Raw genomic sequence first — 20,191 nt, forward strand, 5'->3', positions numbered from 1 at the left:
TCATTCAGCTTCATTTAAACATCACAACACAGAGCAAAATGTCAGTAGCTCTCACACATATTCTCTCTAAATGTATCAGACATCTCCTTATACAGTCATTACTAGGTACAGTTGGTAAAATTCCTATCATCCTAGAAATCCAAGTCAGTTATTCTTATCATATCAGTGGCTTAATGTGTGAATAAACCATTTTATTACTTTATTGTGTTTATGTCCTGAGGACAACTGATTATTTGCTGAACTTCCACAATGGCTTAATTTAGACAGATAAGCATTAGTAATAATCAATCAATGTCAAATAACAATGAATTTATTTAAGAATTCATATTTAGAATGAAATACAACTCTTTTTGAAAAAAGTCTTACATACATGTTCCAGAAGTGTTTGCTTTTTACATCATAAATTGTTGTATAATATCAAAGACAGTTTTTGTACGATTTCACATTTTCTTGTCAAGTGTCACTTCAAGATTGTAATATCTGAACTTAAGCAGGCATTTGAATGTTACAGAAATTGTTTTTATTTTTAATATTTATGCATTAGCATCAGTGTCTCACTTTATTAACCTCTCAAAGCTGTAGAAGGAATGTGCAAAGCAAATCTTCACTATTTTGTTTATCATCATGCTTTTCTCTTTTCTCAATAAATCTGTAAAATTGTGTGTTGTGCTGCCCTTAAAGGAATAGTTGACCCAACAAACAAAGTTTTTGTCATCATTTACTCATGATTTTCTTTCCTCTGTGGAACACACGGATGTCTTTTTTTTTATTATTTTTTATTTGGGTCCATACAATGTTGTTTTGGACCCCATTTGACTTTCATTGTATGGACAGTTGAAACATTCTTCAAAATGTTTTCTTTTATGTATCACAGAAGAAAGTAAGTTATATAGGTTTGGAACAGCATCAAAGTGAGTAAACAAAGATGCCAGTAACTTTCATTTTTGGGTGAACTATCCCTTTAAGATGACTATAAAAGTGGAAAGACACATTTAATAAAACGCGCACACATAAAAAAATCGAATGCTCTCTTTGAATCCTGAAGGGTATTTACGCTATATGAATCTGACTCTTGAACTGCTGCTGTTGATTTGACGGTGTCTGCTGCCGCTCGGACTGGCAGCATTAGCATCAGTCCAAGCACTGGTTCCATCCCCTGCTTCAATTTCCAGATCTCCAACCTCCAGGCTCTCACACATCAGGTTTATCTGCCTCCTTATTTGTGCCATCCGGCTCTGCATGCGCTGCATCTTCCTGCGCAGGTTGGCTGCGATGGCCCTTTGCTTCCGCCGCTCGGCTACATAGCGCTGCTGCAGTTCTCGGTAGCAGTTATGTTGGGCCTGATTCTCTCGGACGAGCAGCGTCCCACAGCCCATGGGACACAGCTGTCGCCAGTGGCTGCAGCTCTGATCGTGTGCCTGCGCGTCCTTCCTTAGCACCTGCTGCCCACAGCCCTCATGGGGACAGAGCTGCCACTCATACGGACAGCTGGAGATGTGGAGGTACTCGTTAGAAAGCAGGAAAGTGGCCCTGCAGCCCTGATGTGCATTTCGACACTAAGAACACAATATGGAGTTGTTTCAAATTCACAGTTTAAGTGCTAGAAATTTAACTATACTGTATTTTAGACTTGAGTTTAAAAAAGTTGCCTACCTTGATTGATAAACGGCCAATGGATTTACTCAGCTTAAACAAAACCAGCATTTGGTTCTGGTCGATAGGCTGCCTACAACATGGGCATTTCACCTGTCTGAAACAACACTGACTTTAACATTTGCTCAAACATCCAATGAGTTACTTCAACACAGAAGTAAGATTAAGTAAATTGATCAAAAATGCCAGTAAAAACATTTAAACTGCAATAAAAAAAATATATATATATTTCAAATGAATGCAGTCTGTTTATCAAAGAATCCCAAGAAAAAAAAATTGGTTTCTTCAAAAATATGTACAACAAGTGTTTTCAGAATATTTCTTGAATACCAAATCAGCTCATGTGACACTGAATACTGGAGTATTCAAAATCACAATCAATGATTTAAAAAAATATATATATTCAAAAAGAAACCTTTTGTAATTTGTAATAATATTTAACAATATTAATGGTTTTACTGTATATTTGATCAAATTAATGCAGTCTTGGGGAGCATAAGAGGCTTCTTTCAAAAACATGCAGATGAAAGGTTTCCCATCAGGATGTATGATATACATCAAATTATGATACAAGATATAAGATACAAGAGAACCTGCTAATTCAGATGATACCAATTATGCCAATTAAGTTATGCCAACTAAATCACAAATTATAACTTAGACAGGAAATGTTACTTTTCTACCTAATTTTTGCCCCCTTATTTCCCCCTTAATCTGGTTTATTTGATCAAATATTAAGTTGGTACCTTTTCATCCACTGTAAAATGCATTCCTTGCAGAAGACATGGTTGCATTTAAGTCGTACAGGACAGCGTAAAACTGCTCTACAGATGACACAAATCAAATCGTCATCTGGGGTATCCACAAACTGCTCCACTTCATAACCTCCAGTCTAAAACAAAACAAAAAAAAAAAGTAATATAAAATAATTTCATTTGTATTTTAACGTCATATAGATACTAGTATTATAACTGATATAACTAAATTTACTAAAATTAAATCAAACTATTTAAAACCATTTTTAATTATAAATAACTCATCAGACTTTTTATGTAACATACTGTAAGTTTAAGCTTGTAAAATATAAAAATATACTGTATGTTTTTTTCACAAATATCTATTTTTATATAATGTAATTAAAAAAGAAAAACTCACCATTTTGACTTATGATACCAGGGCACAGCTCATACAGATGCTGTATATGTTGAATAATTTGTAGAGGCAAAAAGACAGGCATCTGTCAAAACAACACGCAGCAAAACATCCCAAAGGAGATCACTTGACCCTGGATCATTCAGAAATACATTACAGATGTCCCATTTTCTCTTCTTTTCCATTCTAGCACAAGTCACGAATGTGGTTAGCACCTGACAACTTTTTTTTACACTAACCACTGGGACCCTATTTTGGTACCATCTAGGTTTTACTTATTAGACAAAGGCATTGCTATGGAAACCAGTGAACTTCAATGACTGCCTGCTCTAGAGGCTACAAGCCCTATTCTCTAAACACACAGGTCTGAATGGCCAATGAACACGCAGCAGCATTCTCTGCACAATAGAATATATCATAAATCATTATATCTGAAAAAAATGTGTTAATAAACAGTGTCATGCACTTAAACTGAATGTATGTCTGTCCCACACTTTAACAGTTAAACTAAATAACTATGTTATTTGAAAAACTTAAGCAAAAGCTAAAAAGATTTTTTTTTTTTTTTTTTACAATAAAGAAAACACCAGTTTGCTAGGTCACCATTCATAATGGTGTAAAATCTGTCAGTGGGCAAGCTGTGGTTTTTATGGATAAAATACATAGTACACAATTGTCTTAATGTTTTTCATTGTATGTTTTTGGCACTCACTTGTTTACAGATTTAGCATATATGTGATTGTACTGGAATTTTAATGTGGATTACAGAATTCAGAAAAAGGAATCTAGATGAAACGTACAACCAAAATAATCAATGTAGTGAGTGAATGTTGATAGGCTGTAAAGTAATTTGTCTTGTCGCATTCAATACTGTATTATCCTATGCCATGTTGACATAAGGGGGATTTGTGAGGACTTTGGATACATTAAACTCAAATACGGACAGGATACTCTATAATAACTACTAATGATCAACAAACAAGCAATTAAAGGGTGAGATACTGTTTCTGAGAATGTCTGATTTTATTTTTCATATAAGGAAATAATAGCTTCCAAATAAATAAATCTCAGCCACTCCTTATGTTAATGTTTAAAGTTTATTAGCGGTAGCTGACTTTTTCATCTTACCGACATAATTACGCAGGGGAACTTTCACAAAAACAAACTCAGTTCTTTGATGATGATAACAATTACACTTATATTCTTAAAATAACCCCAAAAATATAGTAACACTGAGTTGAATAATTTAGTTTGTTTTATGCATAAGGTGGTCTACACTGACAGTCTCTGTAGTTATCAATGTTTCATTATCTGGATTATCTGGAGTGCTTGCTTCTGTATTCAGTTAGCCTATTCAAGAACTTGGTTCACCTTTTTGACAGATACTTATGTTATACCTACATATAAATGTTTGGAATAATTCAGTGTCACATGGTCCTTCAGAAATCATTCTAAATATGTTGATATACCAGTGTCTATGCTTTATGTGTAAATATGTGTCTGTATATATAAAATTACCAGTTTCCATGAAAAAAGTCATGACATCAAGAGCATTAAAATGAAGTTAAAACATTTATTGAAACTTATGCAGGTACATATACAAAACTTTTTCATTTTCCAGTATGGAAGACCATTAGCTCCAGGATGAAAGATAACAGTCTGAATATAACGTTAATGAAAAAATAAAACTGTGCGAAGAAAAAAAACTTAAAATATGTACACTGTAACTACGTTTAACAGGTTATGTTACTATTTATATAGCTCCACCAAAGATTATAAAGAGATTACAAAGAACCCAGATTAATATTGTTGTATCATTGTATCAAGGAAAGAGTCTCTCATTGTCATATGCACCCCTTTCATGCTCTCCCTTCATCTACCATGACTTCTCTTTCAGGGGCTAGGCGTGTAGAGGTCGCCAGAGCAACTTTTCGGGTGTAGGTCGTGCAGCGACGTAGGATCTCTTGAGTTTGTGGTCTGGGTGGCACCCTGGGAGCTCCGACTCCTTTCATTGGGTGATCAGTGTCTGAGCTGGTGGGGCTGGAATGACCACTGGACATACCACTATCATTGCTGTCTCTCTCTCTATCCTGCTGTCTCAGGCCCTCTTCCTCCTCTGAGCTGGACATGCTTGGGCTCATGGAGGTGGTGTCTGAGGAACTGAAGCTGAAGTCAGTTCCATCATCGCTGAAGCTGCCTGCTTCCTCATGCTGTACCGGCTCTGACATCATTTCCAGAGAGTTTGATTTAAGGAAACTATTCATTCTGTTTAGTGAGCGAACCTGAGGCTCCAATTTGAAAGAGTTGCTGACAGACAGGTTGGCAGTGGAGCTGTGAAGTTTCTTCTGAAGTGTCTGAAGGCCGAAGCTGGGGCTGCTGTAGAGCTTCAGGTACATGGAGGGCACATAGCCTACCTTTCTGTTATATCTGTAGAAGGAATAAAAGATTTAGGTTACAGTATGTTTTGTATGGGAAAAACTCCATGTACATGTAGAAGTAATCATTACTTTCTCCTTCCCTCTCTCTCCCTCATATATATGTAGAAATGCACTACATTTCATGAGAAGTCTCTTATGCTGACAAGGCAGCATATAATTGATAAAAAATACAGTAATTATTTTATATTTATTTTTTAAATAAATACATATAAAATTTATAGGCTATTTACACTAACTCCACCCACTAGACAACAATACAAAAGACGGCTGTCAAATGGCAGGTCCAGTGGCGTAGATAGTAAAGTGTGTAGCGCAAGCTTTCTGGTGCGATTGACCCGAGTTCGAATCCGCCTTTTCACATATCACAACTTTAATTACCTAACAAGCCACCAGCCATTATCAGACCTCTGTAACACCTCCACAACTGCGCCGATGCTCAGAGAGAGCTCATCCTCTTTTTTTGAGGTGTAACTTCTTGTGACGCAGTACAGAGAACCTAGTGGAGCAAGAAAATGTTTGGTTAGAAAGGTCATCAGAATCAGAATGAGCTTGCCAGGTATGTTTACACATACGAGGAATTTGTTTTCGTGACAGAAGCTTCCACAGTGCAACAGAATGACAGTGACAGTGACAGAACAAAAAACACAGATAATAAAAAGATGAATTAAAAAATAGAACAAGTAAATAAGGAATAAAAATATACAAATTGACAATCTTTGGATTCATTGCAAGAGAAAGTTTATGTAACAAACGTGTCTTACTTTCAAAGGTTGCTGAATCAAACTCATCCTCATCCTCATCCTCTTCCTCTTCCTCATCACATAACAAGTAGGGAGCAGGAAACCAAGCTAGACGTTTCTCCTCATTCTCAACAAGCCACCAACCTATTCAGAACCAACGCCCACACAAAAATATGAAATGACTAAAGAACTTTACTATTCACTTTCGTTTCACTTGTTCATAGTAGAAGATACATACCAGCTTTGTCTTTGATCAGCACATCCAGTCTCTCATCCACAGCTACTTTAAATGGCCTGTTCTTTGTGTCTTTGGTCTCATATGGAGCCACACATCGATATGTCTTGGATACAAAAGGCTGGGTCACGTTGCCATTGCTCAAGTTTTTATTCGCCAAGTCAGGTCCTCCCCTGTTGATGTTGTCTGATTGCAGAATCATCACACTGCAGGGAGAGGAGAGCAGCTTTAACAGACATTTACTGCACAAACACTTTCCAACTGGTTTATATTAGCATTAAACTCTGGCATAACCATAAACAGATCAAGTCATAAATATGAACTGAACTACTGTACATACTATACATGTGTTTGGCAAGCTGAAGCTGTCTGCTTATCTGCTGCAGGGAAATAATGGACATACCTGTTCTGGGTATATTCTGGCCGAAGCTCTTGTTCAGTTGGCAAGAAGAATTGAATAACTTCTGTGGAATGTGACACAGTTGTGTCACACTGCAACAGGTTGGAACAGTATTTCCCCAGATACCTTAGACGAGACACTGACTTATCCAGACCTTTCAGCTGAAATGAAGACACCATGAACTGGGCTGCAAACAACAGAAATGATATTTGAACAACAAAACAAATAGCCTACAGTTTGGATAAAACACCATTAAAAGGTCCCACCAGAGGGTTGATGGCCAGTGTTGCAACTAAAGTTCAGCTGTATGTTTTCTTCCAATATAAAAATGTATTACAATCTATCTATCTATCTATCTATCTATCTATCTATCTATCTATCCATCCATCCATCCATCTATCTATCTATCTATCTATCTATCTATCTATCTATCTATCTATCTGTCCGTCTGTCTGTCTTTCGATGACTAAACAGTCAATGGCTACTACTGTACCTGGCAATATAGACATTAATTATTTATACAATGCGTGAGCATCACCACAAAGTATGTAAATGCATTACTGTTACTTTATGCAAGCTATTATAGGCTTAAAACAATATATTTAAAATAACAGGCTATTTTTGGCTTGAGTTAAATTCGTATATTTAAATGTAACAAAATTATTTACATTAATCACATAAAAACTGCCATCATACCTCCAAATCTGGGAAGCACTCTATCTTCTTTACGAAAATGGTTCTCCACAGGAAACTTCTTTTTCAGTTGCCTCTGTTAAAAAAGAAAATCAAGTTAGCTGGTGACTTTTACACTTATAGTAACCATTTGTGCAATATAAATGACTGTTAAACCTACATGTAGCGTTTTGAAGTCACGGAAGGATCTGTACACTATTAACTCAGTCTGGTCTGACCATAGCACTGATGTCATGAACTTCTGTAACAAACAAGCAAACAACCAAATTAACAAATTATTTTACCAATACTTAATGTTTTCCTACGAATATACAACATATTCATACTGTGTCCTTGTCTTTCTTCATTACTCCGATAAGTCGGACGTCGACAGGAAAGCGCGGCTCACTCATAGTTGAAGCGGTTTCAGATGAACTCTATTCTTCCTGGTTCTCTTTCAGCATCAGCAGCATCCTCCTTCAGTATCATTTATAGCCAGCCAGATCTGGGCGTGCTGTTTATCTCACGTGAACCTTTACAGAAATTCGAGCGAATACAAATCGGATAGGCGGCTGCGCCCACGTGCGAACTGAGCGCAAAGAGGGAGATGTTATTTCACAATACAATATTTATCATTAATGAAACGTCAAAACAAGGTGAGATAAGTTATGACACAATATGTCACCGATAAAACATCAGTGTTGTCTTCAAACCATAGTAACAGTTTATTATGCAAACAATAATAAAAAAATTATTTATAGCTATAGGTAGGCTATAGTGTCTGTCACCATATACAATATAGCATAGGCTATTTAGCCTGTATCTATCTATCTATCTATCTATCCATCCATCCATCTATCTATCTATCTATCTATCTATCTATCTATCTATCTATCTATCTATCTATCTATCTGTCCGTCTGTCTGTCTTTCGATGACTAAACAGTCAATGGCTACTACTGTACCTGGCAATATAGACATTAATTATTTATCTGAATATTATATATTTAGTGACTATCACCTATACAATATAGTAGGCTTATATAGATATTTAGCCTGTATATCTGAGTGACTACAGTCACCTATCTGTCTGAAAAGCTCCAATTTTGAATATCTATCTATCTATCTATCTATCTGTCTAGGAAAGGACGTGACGTGTGGCCAAGTATGGTGACCCATACTCGGAATTTGTGCTCTGCATTTAACCCATCCAAGTGCACACACACAGCAGTGAACACACACACACACACACACACACACACACACACACACACGCACACCGTGAACACACACCTGGACCAGTGGGCAGCCATTTGGGGATTTGGTGCCTGGCTCAAGGGTCTCACCTCATTCGTGGTATTGAAGGTGGAGAGAACGCTGGACATTCACTCCCCCCACTGACAATTCCTGCCGGACCTGAGACTCGAACCCGCAACCTTTGGGTTACAAGTCCGACTCTCTATCCATTAGAGAGCTGCCCCATAATAAGGGCAAACGCAACCTGTAGTCAGCAGGGTCCATCTATCTATCTATCTATCTATCTATCTATCTATCTATCTCTATCTACAGTATCTGTCTATCTAACTGGATGGCTTTTTGACATTTTTCTGTGTCAGGGCCAGCTCCAAGAGATTAAACCAGGACTTTTCCCGTAAGGGATAATGACTTTTCATCAAAATAACCAACGTGAGCAGTCCATTCATGGCTGTCATCCTTTAGTAATTTTTCCATGATGACCTGGTGGTTTTGTGGGGGTGGACAGGCTATGTGAGGCTCACAGGTGTGTCTTCAAACTGAGGGTGATGAGAGGGCAGACAGCTAGAACATTGATCTGAAGCTGCTGGCGTCACAGCGGCCTGTGAAGAACAGCCAAAACTCCTCTGCAGAATCAACTCAAGGTCATCAACAGTGAGGGTTTGTCATGCCTCCTGCGTGCCAACATGATCACCTGGGAAAGGACCCCAGTCGCACGTTTTGGCTATCTGGGAGAAGGCCCAAAACACGTGCTTTTTGCGCACCACCCACTCAACCAGGACAGTCCAGGAGAAAATATGTGCCCACAGACTTGATCTAGAGCCAGCTGCAGTAATGAACAAAAGGATGACCTCTTGGAAAATACCCCAAAGAAAGTCCCTTATAAAAATGCTCAAAATATTTTTTGAAATATTGTTTTTCTTTACTAGAAACCTCCATAAATACCAAAAAAAAAAAAAAAAAATATATATATATATATATATATATATATATTTATACACACGCACACACACACACATTATAATACAACAAAATTCAAGAGAAAATGAGCATGCATGTAAAGATGGCAAATAATGGTCATGTCAATAGAATTAACTATTTTCTTTCTGTGGATGGTGTAGTCAAGAAAAAAAAATGTGTACACAACCTATTGCAACAATGATGAATTAAACAGTTAATTCATTAATAAAACAGATGTGAAGCCAATTGATCTCTTATTAAAATAGCTGTTTGGGAGGGGTTAGGGTAACATTTCTGTGTATTTAGTGTCAGTGTCAACGCATTCATTGAAACTAGTTTCTCTTTTTGCTTCCTGTAACAGATATGTATTAAGTGAATGTATCAGGGAAATAAAACTGATCGACAGCTACACGTACACCTTCTACAGTTAGTCATCAAAGGATAAAAACAGTTGTGCAACTAAGGCATTAATAATGATCACTAGTTAAACTGGAAAAAAAAACCCTTTTTATTTCTCATTTTTTTCAAGTAAAAATTATTATTAAACATCAAACAATCAAGTAAATTCATTCATTTATTCCAACAAAACTTTTTTATGGATTACATCAAATAGAAAAAGCTCCACAGAGAAATAATTCACCCAAAAACTAAAATTTTATGTACTGAAAATGTACTGACCCTCAGGTCATCCGAGATAGATGAGTTTGTTTCTTCATCTGAACAGATTTGGAGAAATTTAGCATTATGTTACTTGCTCACCAATGGATCCTCTGCAGTGAATGGGTGCCATCAGAATAAGAGTTCAAAAAGCTAATAAAAACATTACAATAATCTACAACTAATCTACACGACTCCAGTCCACCAATTAAAGACTTGTGAAGTGAAAAGCTGTGTGTTTAATAAGACACAAATCCATCAAGGCAATTTAACTTGTTTGAATTTGACAATTTGAATTATCACTTGTGGCCAAAATACGAGTCATACATACACTTCCATCCCCTGTAGTCGTCGCAGCTAAAAAAGTACCCGATCTCATGAAAGTGCGTATAAATAGTACATCAAATAAAAACGAAAACTAGTGGTATTGATACGCAAAAATGGACTTTGGCGTGTATGCTTACGCGATGGATAGGATAAGGGTTGTGGGGTAGATGCTTATCATATGTACGCGAAAACTGTGTATCATATGCACGCCAACAAATTTCGTATCATATGCACGCGTAGGGCTGGGCGGTATATCGAGTTTCCACGATATATCGATATATTCTTTATAAGCGATACGGTATGAAGCAATACCGTTAATATCGATATAAATAGTTTGATACGAGCGCATCTGAAAAAATATCTAGGGAGGACACAGACTGAATTGCTGCGGAGAAAGTGCATAATACAATTTGTTCTACATGTGTCAGGCTTCGTAAGATATAGTAGCATATAGTTTATAGTTTCAATTTAAAGCGGCTCTGACAGAAAGGCTGCGTGTGCCGCTGACAGAGACGTGCTGTTGTCCTTAACGCATAACTTACATTTCACAGGTATGTTCTCCATTTGTAAATGTTAGAAAGCCATGGAAATATTTCCATTTTGATGTCAGAAGTGCGTGGGCTTTTGCTTTGCGATTCTCCACTAAACTTCACATACCATTTAGAACAAGCGCCGCCACGCGCATGCGCGCCAAACAGACGGAGCGCAATGAAATAGGAGCGCAATAACTCTGACTAAAATATACATTTTGCTGAAATATTTGTAGTTGGAAAATAAATGTGGCATATGTAGAATTTTAAACCGACAAATAAGTGTATAAAGCACTAACTGTAAAGTGTTATGGGGTAATCAAAATAGCCTTTTTACTCAATTAGTCTGTGCTTTTTTATTAGTTTCAATTTTAGTTTAATAAATTTAACTTCTGCTTTAAAAGCATTATTTTTGTTTTTAGATTGCAATGTTACAATGTTAGAATGTAATGTGATTTGAACCCTTTTTGCACATAATATATGCCTTCATGCTTATTCACTTTATTTGTTTAATCCAAATACAAAATACCGAGATATATACCGTATACCGCACATCAGCCAAAAAATACCGAGATATGAATTTTTGCTCATATCGCCCAGCCCTATGCACGCGAAAACTGCGTTTTATATGCACGCCAAACACGTTCCTATCATATGTAGTACGCCAAAGTCCATTTTGCATATCAATACCACGAGTTTTCGTTTTTATTTTGCATACTATTTATACGCATTTTCATGAGACCTGGCTCAAAAAACAAACAAACAAAAAAAGTGTTCAACAACTCATCCACATCTTGGATGGCATAGGGTACATGAACTGTGAAGGGCTGCTCACTAATGAACGATAACTATAACTATAATGGTAAGGTTTTAAAAATCATTCTAATTAAGCCTATATGAGAATAGTTTATCGTTATAGTTGTTGTTCTTGGTGTGACTGGGCCTTAACTCTGTATGAAGTAAAATACCTCTACAATGATGTTTATAAAATAGATACGTCCTGGTTCCTTAATACAGCATTTTAGCTATACTAAGTAGCAGTTATGCATGACACACCTGTGCACCATAGGCTACTGTAGTGCACAAAAGTAGATGATTAGTTTTGACAAAATTTTGACAATACTTGGCAGTAACAGGAGTAAACTATTCTGGGAATAGGAGTTAAGATTATCGCCATTGTTTTTATTTTGGCTCTTGGCATGACCTTGATAAATTAAACATCACATGTGTCATTTAAGAAAGTCCATTACTCTTTGAATGAATTAATATCAGAACAGTAAAACAACTGTTGTGAGTAATGACTGCAGCAATAATCCCATGTTACATGCAAGACTCTCAAAGCACGCGCAAACAAATAAATTGTTTCCACAAAAGTGTATTATTATATAGATGTATTTATGACTGATGTCATAAGAGATAAAAATAAGTGCTTCTCGGAGTGGTGAGTAACTGAAGTAAACTTTATGGCACTCAAACAAGGAAAAAGAGTAAATTATATTTCTTGTTACAGGAAGGACTTTTGTCATGTCCAAGAAATGACTCCGTGTTTATGGCCTGTTTTTCAAAAATCCACTCAAATGGTAAACATGAGACAGAGGTCTGTTTGTAAATATGCAATACAGCACATGGTGTGCACATGGACGAATACATATTCAAGCAATCACCCAGACATTTTACAGCTAGACAATAAAATCTTCTTTTGAATTGTGACGTGTCTTCAAGAATTAGTCTCTGAATAACCATGTTATACTGTAATTTTGTAATAAGTTAATTATTGAGAATGAGCCTCGAACATGCGTTTGGGTCTGAGGTGGCCTGCTTTCACTGCATTGGTCACAATTACTGTAAGTACACAACGAAATGCTGCTTAAATAACACAGAGAAGCAAACTTTCCAGTTCTGTCCCTTACATTTACATAATGGACAAAAGAGAACATCCTGAATAATAAATCATGCTGACAAGTAAACATTTATTTTGACTTAACATCCTCCAGAGAACATAAACTAATGACCAAGTAGACTCAAGATGGCAATTCCAATTATAGCATCTTTTATTTGTTTCTTTGTTTTTAGGTTTTTAATAAATGGATTCAAAAAGAGAACGCAGAAATTTTGTTAATAGAATGAAATGTGGTCTTGGCACCAAGCATTACAGTGTTTGAGCATTTCTTAACAAGGAAGTTGGATAATGAAATATTTTATATTAAATAAAACAATGTTGCAATAATCTGGATGCACAAAAGGCCATTGTCCAAACTCATCCAAGTTTTCTTTAAAGACACGCCCAAGAGGCAATGTTGTTAGTGAAATGTTAGAACACGAATGTCTGTAGCTGACACAGACATTTCCTGTAAATAATAACTCTGATAGACTGAATAAGGATGGATGGATGGAATTGCAATGCTTGCCCAGGAGAATGAAAGTTTGCACATAATACCTCATATAAGAGAAACAATTGTGGAAAGCTTCTTCCTGGTTCATTCTCAGCAGTAAATAACCAGACATCACAATTCAGACTATGTTTATGAGTTATTTTGATTCATAAATTCTCGTGAACGAGACAGGAGGCATTTGAGGGCTTCTGAGATCTGAGGTAAGATGTTATGCAAAGTGACCCTTGAACTCTGCATGTCTTACAACAACTATACAGTTTACTGTGGCTGAGACAAATTCTTATATTAGTTAGGCTATATATTAGATCAGTGATTGGACATTGCATTTGTTTTATTACCTACCTGTTAGATTCTTTTTGCATTCACTGAATTAACAGGAATGTTCCATTCACTGACAGTATTGATTTCATGATTTGATTTGATATGATTTGATACTGACAGTATTGATTTCTCGATATCTCTTGTTTAACACAAAACTTACAACTAAATGCCATATATATAACAATTCATTTTTTAGAGATGTTATATAATTATAATAATAATAATAATTATTATTATTATTAGTTTATAATTTTTAGTAGTGGGGTAGGTTGTAACAACAACTCTCCTTGTACTTGACTTTCATTTACACAGTTGAGTGATAAGTTGTAAATTTCAAAACAGATAGAATTGATGCATAAAATTAAATCAAAGTTTGATAAATAAAATAGCAAAAAAAAAAAAAAAAGAGCTGCAATTGTTACTTCTTTTTTTATCATCCAGACATTTTTATCATATGATTTATGTTATAATACCAAATATAATGTTCATTTACTATTATTGCATCTTGATGACAATGGTTGTTCAGTATTGTTCCCAATATATTATTTTAAGGACAATATAACCTAGTACTTTTTCAGCACAACCCGTAATTCTCACGAATCTGGTTCGTGGCCTTCCGCCCAACTGCCACAAGAGGTCGCCTCTCCATCATATTGACTGTCACACCACACATCACACTGGACTGCATTTCCCATCATCCATTGCACTGATCACACAGCTGTCACAAATCACACGCTCACCTGAACGCTATTACACCCACTATAAAACACACACTCAGATCCTGATTTAGTTGCCGAGTATTGTCTAGCACTCTCCTAGTGTTAGCTATACCAAGCCATTCCGTGTTTGTTTCCTGTCTAGTCTCTAGTATTGTCCTGTGTTTATCATCTCTCCAAGTGATAGCTGCTTTACAGAGCCTTTTCCTGTCTTAGTTTCTAGTTCTAGTCTTAGTCTAGTCTCGTTGTGTTTCCTAGTTCCTGATTCTTGCCCATGCATTTTGGATTAACCCTTTGCTTGCTGTTTCGGACTGTGTTTGCTCCTCGCCTGGATTTTGCTCACTCTCTCTGAGATTTTTACTCACTCTGCATATTGCTCGCTGATCAAAGACCCACATTTGCCCTAAGATTACTCCTCTGTCTTGCCTGTGCCATACCTGTTTGCTGTTGTTTGACCCTGCCTGTGTTTTGACCATGTTTCATAATAAAAGCTTGCACTTGGATCCACACGTCACACATCTCGTTTGCCCTGTTACAGTAATAGTGATGCTCTTCTTATTGTCTATTTTTTTAATGTCTGGTTAACACCCTTCATTGATCTGTGGTGCACGTGTTCATTTCCAACACATGATTCACTGACAGTTATTCCAGAAATGAAAACATCTTTTGTTGTCGTTTTCTTTTGTATTTTTTACGAGCCATTTTGGCAGTGTGTTAGGCTATGGCAATGCATGACTGAACCAAGATTTTTCTCCAATACTTTCACCTGAAGTTTTGGTTCCTCACAGCTGTCAGCTGTGACTTCCTCGGTTTGGGTTTAAAAGAAAGTAATATTATTATATAATATTATGATTTAACTGTGCTGACATTATAGGATGAAAACAAAATTTGAACTGAACTGAGCTGGACAATGAAACTAACTTTGACTAATATTGACATTGTTATTGAACTAAACTGAAAGAACGTTGAACTGACTTGAGCTGAATAATAACATGAATACCTTGTATGCAGCTTCTTAAAGATGGAATGAACTAGTTTCATAATTGATTAACTTTGCCACACAGTTATTAAACTGAATTAAAATAACACTGAACTAAATTAAGCTGAATAACGTAGAGCTGCTTTACAGCTGAAATTGAATTTGTTTTCACAATTTGTTGAATTTTGCAACATTAAAACTGTTATTTTCCTGTTTATTAATGGGAATCTGTATTGTATAAAGTGCTACAGAACCTCACATATAATATGTAAATGTCAGAAATAACAAAAATAACACTTTAAATAGAATAGAAAAATAGAATCATAAGTATTTGAAAGTGTTTTTGGCCAGGCTGTTTACTCCGACTAAGGGAAAAAAACCATCATCCACAATGCAAATCTGTAAAAGTGCAAAATTCAAAATACAAGTAAAATAAAAAAGCAATGCAGAAAATTATTTTATATAAATACACATTGTGCCCTATTTTTACAGATTTTGTTTTTCAGTGTTCATGTCATATACCAGCAGTCTGTGTTTGCATTGCTCTCCTCAGAATGCATTGAGGTCACCTGAACTCATATCACTTTGTAAATAAATAATGAACAAGTTTTCCACATATTATATATTCAGGGTATGCAAATTTCCATTTTAACCCAACTAACCAGTACAATTCAAAGCTTCTGTGATGCATCTACATGCTGTGTATCTCTGAATGCAAATGCAGAATCCAGGCACTGCCAAAAAAAATAAAAAAATAAATACCATAAGCATAAATACACAATGCAGGCTATTTATTAAGTATGATGTCTAGTTCAAGGAAAAGGACAACAGTGTTTGACAAGAATGTTACAGGAACTTCTAATAACAAAAATAGCTGTTGTGATGGATGCATTTCCCTGTGTACCTCACGTCTCACTCATACACAGCACAGCTTCGAAGTGAGAAACCTGCTTGTCTAAATAAGTGGGTTAATTTTGATGTGCTCCAGAAATGTTATACAGTGCTTTATTGATTTGAACCTTAATCCAGACCTACTATAGCGAACAAAGAAAACATTCCTAAATACTTATGTATCTTTTGCAAATGAGAACATGCCCTGATTTCTTTCTACTATCAAATGAAGTATTGTATTATAAGAATAACGCCTTAACCAGTGCCATTAGTATCTTCATCAGCATCCTATTTTCGTCTCAGAAAATGGCATTTCGTAATCCTCAATGAAGAATGTTGTTATTGTTGGATATTCCTGTAAAGGGAGTGTGTTGGCTTTTTAAAATCTGTCTAACATGACAAGTTTTTACATAAGGAGACCTATGTGAATATGACTAGTTCAGCAGAACAATAAATCACTTTAAAACTTCAGATATCAGATATATGTATACACTATTGTTCACTGTTGGAGAAAACATTTTGTTTTTGAAAAAAGTCTCTTATGCTTTATTATGCCTATTATATATGCTTATGACATATTATTGCCATTTTAAACAACTGATTTCTATTTTTTATAAATTTCTATAATATAATTTCTATTTTTTTTATAAAAAGCAGCCATTACTCTATTTTAATGGTCAAACGGTAATTCAGAAATCATTATGCTGATCAATATGCTGATCTGACACACAAACAAATGTTTCTTATTAGAGTTGTGGTGCTTAATATTTTCGTAGAAACTATGATATATTTTTTTCAAGCATTTGGAATGGGTTTGTGAAATCGGTTTTTATGCACGTTCAGCCTGAGTTTGACCAGCAGGGGTCACCAGCGTGTGGTGTTTCGAGCTCTTTTCTATTACTCAAATAAGGTATTCATAAAAAAAGAGTAACCTAACATCATAAATTTATATTTTAAAAAGGCAGTCTATTAAATTCTAAGGTAATCGTATACACACACACACACACACACATATATATATATATATATACACACACACACACACACACACACACATATATATATATATACACACACACACACACACACACACACACACACACACACATATATATACACACACACACACACACACACACACACATATATATATATATATATATATATAACAAATCAATTAAAAAGAAACAAATATGAAAAGAATGAAATAAAATGTCACTAAATTCGATTATATGGAAAGGGACAAAATATTTTTATATATGTGTATTTGTATCAAAGTAAGCAAACGTTTAAAATCCTACGTTTGAAATTCCAGTAGTTTACAGGTGAAGCTTTAAGGACTTTTATTATGAATTGTCCTTTGCGATCCATCTGTAGGTCACAGTCATCAGCTTCACGCTTTGCTTTCACGTTGCTGCATGCTGTGACATCTCTTGTCTGAGTATTTTTTTGCTCTTAAAAAAAAATAGAGTTAACCTTGTTTATACTTAATACTTGTGTTTTCATATTCTTACTGAAACATGAACGATGATTTGTCAAGTTAGCTGTAACGCCTGATCCCGCTTTCTAACCTCGACTAAATGCTTCAGTACTCTTATATTAATAAGAATACATAGCGTTCTAAGTATATGATGTTACGGAGTATTTGTAGGTATCACAGGCAGCTTGGTCAGGTCATTTGGCCATTTTCTTTTCCTCAAGGGCAGCATGTTCCTAGTTTATCAACACACCTACAAAAGGCAAGATATGCCAGTGCCACAACAGGTAAGATCATTACAGAAGAGTAACGTTATAGAAGGACAAATCTAATGTATCGATGCTTGATCTCTTGTTTTTTAAATCACATTTTGCAGAGAGAAAGAAATTCTACGAGAACGTCTCGATATCTCAAGGTGAAGGTGAGCATCATTCAGTGTTGATGCCCATATAGCAACACACATCTGCAACTTCAAAAAGAAACATGTATTTAACAAAAGAAAAAAGTTATGTCTGCTTGAAAATAGTTTTTGTGTTGTCTACAGGCGGCTTGTATGAAATAAACCTTGACAAACGAAAGCTGAAGACTCCAGGTGGAAAGCTGTTCACAGTGCCCAATGAAGCTCTTGCCATAGCTGTTGCAACTGAGTGGGACGTTCAGAAGGACACACTGAAGTTTTACACCATGCACTTTGTAGGCCATTATGATTAAATAAAATTAGAGTTCTTACATTGTGTGTATATTAACTGTGTTATCGACCAGCAGCATTTTTAAAGTTGGAAATAGATCCAACATATGCAGCAAGCGGTGCCTATCATATCTCAAATCTTAACTGTTTAATTGCTTATACAGCCAAAAAATGTGAACTATATTATCATCCAGCTCTAATCTGCATAATGTGACTATAAGGCGTTAAGATATTATAAACATTAACATCCTGATTTTATGTAAAGCCTTATATGTATAAAAATGACTCAAATTGTACATATGCTAATACGACTTATTTCTGTCCATACAGACCACCCTTTGCAACACAGCGCTTGATAACCCAACGCAAAGGACGAAGGAACAAATTATCTCAGCTGCTCTAAAGTTTTTGGAGACTGACACAATCTGGTATTTTGAGGTTCACTTGATGGCATTTAATGAATTAAACCAAGATTTCTATAACATTATCTTGTAATAGCAGTAAAGGTGAATGGTATTACATTTCTTAAATACATCTGTTTATAGTGTGTTTTCATTAAATCAAATACCCTTGTTGTAGTTACAGAGTAGAAGAACCTCCAGATCTTGTAGAACTTCAGAGAAATGAATGGGACCCTGTAATGAATTGGATAGAACAAAGGTATTTTTGGCTAGATTCATTTATCACTTTTTAGTTAGAATATGTAGCAGCCACAATATGTAGCCATAAAAAATGAATGACATATACGAACCTCTTGTGATTTTTAGGTACAATATAGTAATTGGCTCATCCACCAGTATAATGGGCCCTCAAATCCCAGAGGAGACTAAGGAGACATTTCGTCAACACCTTAATTCCTACAATTTTTGGTCTCTGACAGGTAAAGATACTGTGGTGCTTTTGCATCTTATGTAAATTGACATTTTTACATAAGAGTTTGCATCTTATGAGAATAGGCCTGTTTGAACGGTGCAGGTTTTTTGTTTCTGCAGGACTTGAGTACGTGATCACTCAGCTGAAATCACTGGTCTTGTCCTTTGGGCTGATTGACAGACACCTAAGCGTGGAACAAGCGGTTCTTCTGTCCAGACTTGAGGAAGAATACCAGGTTTGGTAGCTTTTAGTTTGTTTTAGCTGTTTAATACTTACTGCTTTTTGCCCATATTAATAATTACTGTTCTTTATGTTCTGTTCTGTCTTAGATCCAGCAATGGGGAAATGTGGAATGGGTCCATGATTATGACATGTATGAGTTGCAATCACGAACAGCTGCTGGTGCAATGTTTGTGCATCTGTCTTCTGAAAGCACAGCTGTCAAGAGAAAAATTTTACAGGACTGATAAGGCCAAAAGGGCACTGTTTGAGATTGAAAAAAAAAATGTGATTTTTTTTTTGTTATCTCTGTCCTGTTTTCCTTTTACAGTAAGCTGCAGTGACACCAGTTACCTAACCAGTAAAATCATGTTGCTGTCTAGTTGTGTTTTGAGCAATAATATAGATGTCTAAGGTCATAAGTATTATTAGTTTCAACAGCTGCCAAATGGAAAGACTGTAAATACAAAATCCCAGTATTTTAATGTCGATGCTGTGAAACTGTTAATATGTTTGAAACCAAAATTACATTTTGATAAATTGTAATCGTGCACATGTCTGACTGAGTCATCTCATTTATTTTTATTAACCCAGTCTCATTTTTTTTCAAGCAGTTC

The 20,191-nt window shown here is 35.7% G+C and overlaps 3 protein-coding genes across 5 annotated transcripts; 1 reads left to right on the plus strand and 2 right to left on the minus strand.

Annotated features, from left to right (window-relative positions):
• Positions 1 to 999: 999 nt before the first annotated feature.
• On the minus strand, positions 1,000 to 3,939 carry rnf151 (ring finger protein 151). Its single transcript, XM_058794549.1, has 4 exons — positions 3,934 to 3,939; positions 2,400 to 2,545; positions 1,654 to 1,750; positions 1,000 to 1,556 (listed from the first exon to the last, which is right to left on the minus strand). Exons 1-4 carry the CDS (start codon positions 3,937 to 3,939, stop codon positions 1,056 to 1,058), a joined length of 750 nt encoding a protein of 249 aa, XP_058650532.1. The 3' UTR covers positions 1,000 to 1,055.
• A 459-nt stretch (positions 3,940 to 4,398) lies between these two features.
• Positions 4,399 to 11,151, minus strand: noxo1b (NADPH oxidase organizer 1b). 3 transcript variants are annotated; one of them, XM_058794020.1, is made up of 8 exons: positions 11,030 to 11,151; positions 7,472 to 7,552; positions 7,315 to 7,387; positions 6,622 to 6,805; positions 6,222 to 6,424; positions 6,005 to 6,127; positions 5,622 to 5,739; positions 4,399 to 5,232 (listed from the first exon to the last, which is right to left on the minus strand). In XM_058794020.1, the coding sequence occupies exons 2-8, from the start codon at positions 7,544 to 7,546 to the stop codon at positions 4,665 to 4,667; spliced, it is 1,344 nt and encodes a 447-aa protein (XP_058650003.1). In that variant the 5' UTR covers positions 7,547 to 7,552; positions 11,030 to 11,151; the 3' UTR covers positions 4,399 to 4,664. The 3 variants fall into 3 exon arrangements, with proteins under 3 accessions (XP_058650003.1, XP_058650002.1, XP_058650001.1); XM_058794019.1 differs by lacking the exon at positions 11,030 to 11,151 and adding an exon at positions 7,638 to 7,868 and having other exon boundaries at positions 5,649 to 5,739; XM_058794018.1 differs by lacking the exon at positions 11,030 to 11,151 and adding an exon at positions 7,638 to 7,861.
• A 6,521-nt stretch (positions 11,152 to 17,672) lies between these two features.
• Positions 17,673 to 20,131, plus strand: atpaf2 (ATP synthase mitochondrial F1 complex assembly factor 2). Its single transcript, XM_058793443.1, has 8 exons — positions 17,673 to 18,081; positions 18,171 to 18,215; positions 18,339 to 18,487; positions 18,813 to 18,910; positions 19,062 to 19,142; positions 19,250 to 19,362; positions 19,475 to 19,590; positions 19,685 to 20,131. The coding sequence occupies exons 1-8, from the start codon at positions 17,946 to 17,948 to the stop codon at positions 19,820 to 19,822; spliced, it is 876 nt and encodes a 291-aa protein (XP_058649426.1). The 5' UTR covers positions 17,673 to 17,945; the 3' UTR covers positions 19,823 to 20,131.
• Positions 20,132 to 20,191: the final 60 nt, after the last annotated feature.

This window comes from Onychostoma macrolepis, chromosome 12, assembly GCF_012432095.1.
Source record: "Onychostoma macrolepis isolate SWU-2019 chromosome 12, ASM1243209v1, whole genome shotgun sequence".
In the NCBI taxonomy this organism is placed as follows: Eukaryota; Metazoa; Chordata; class Actinopteri; order Cypriniformes; family Cyprinidae; genus Onychostoma; species Onychostoma macrolepis.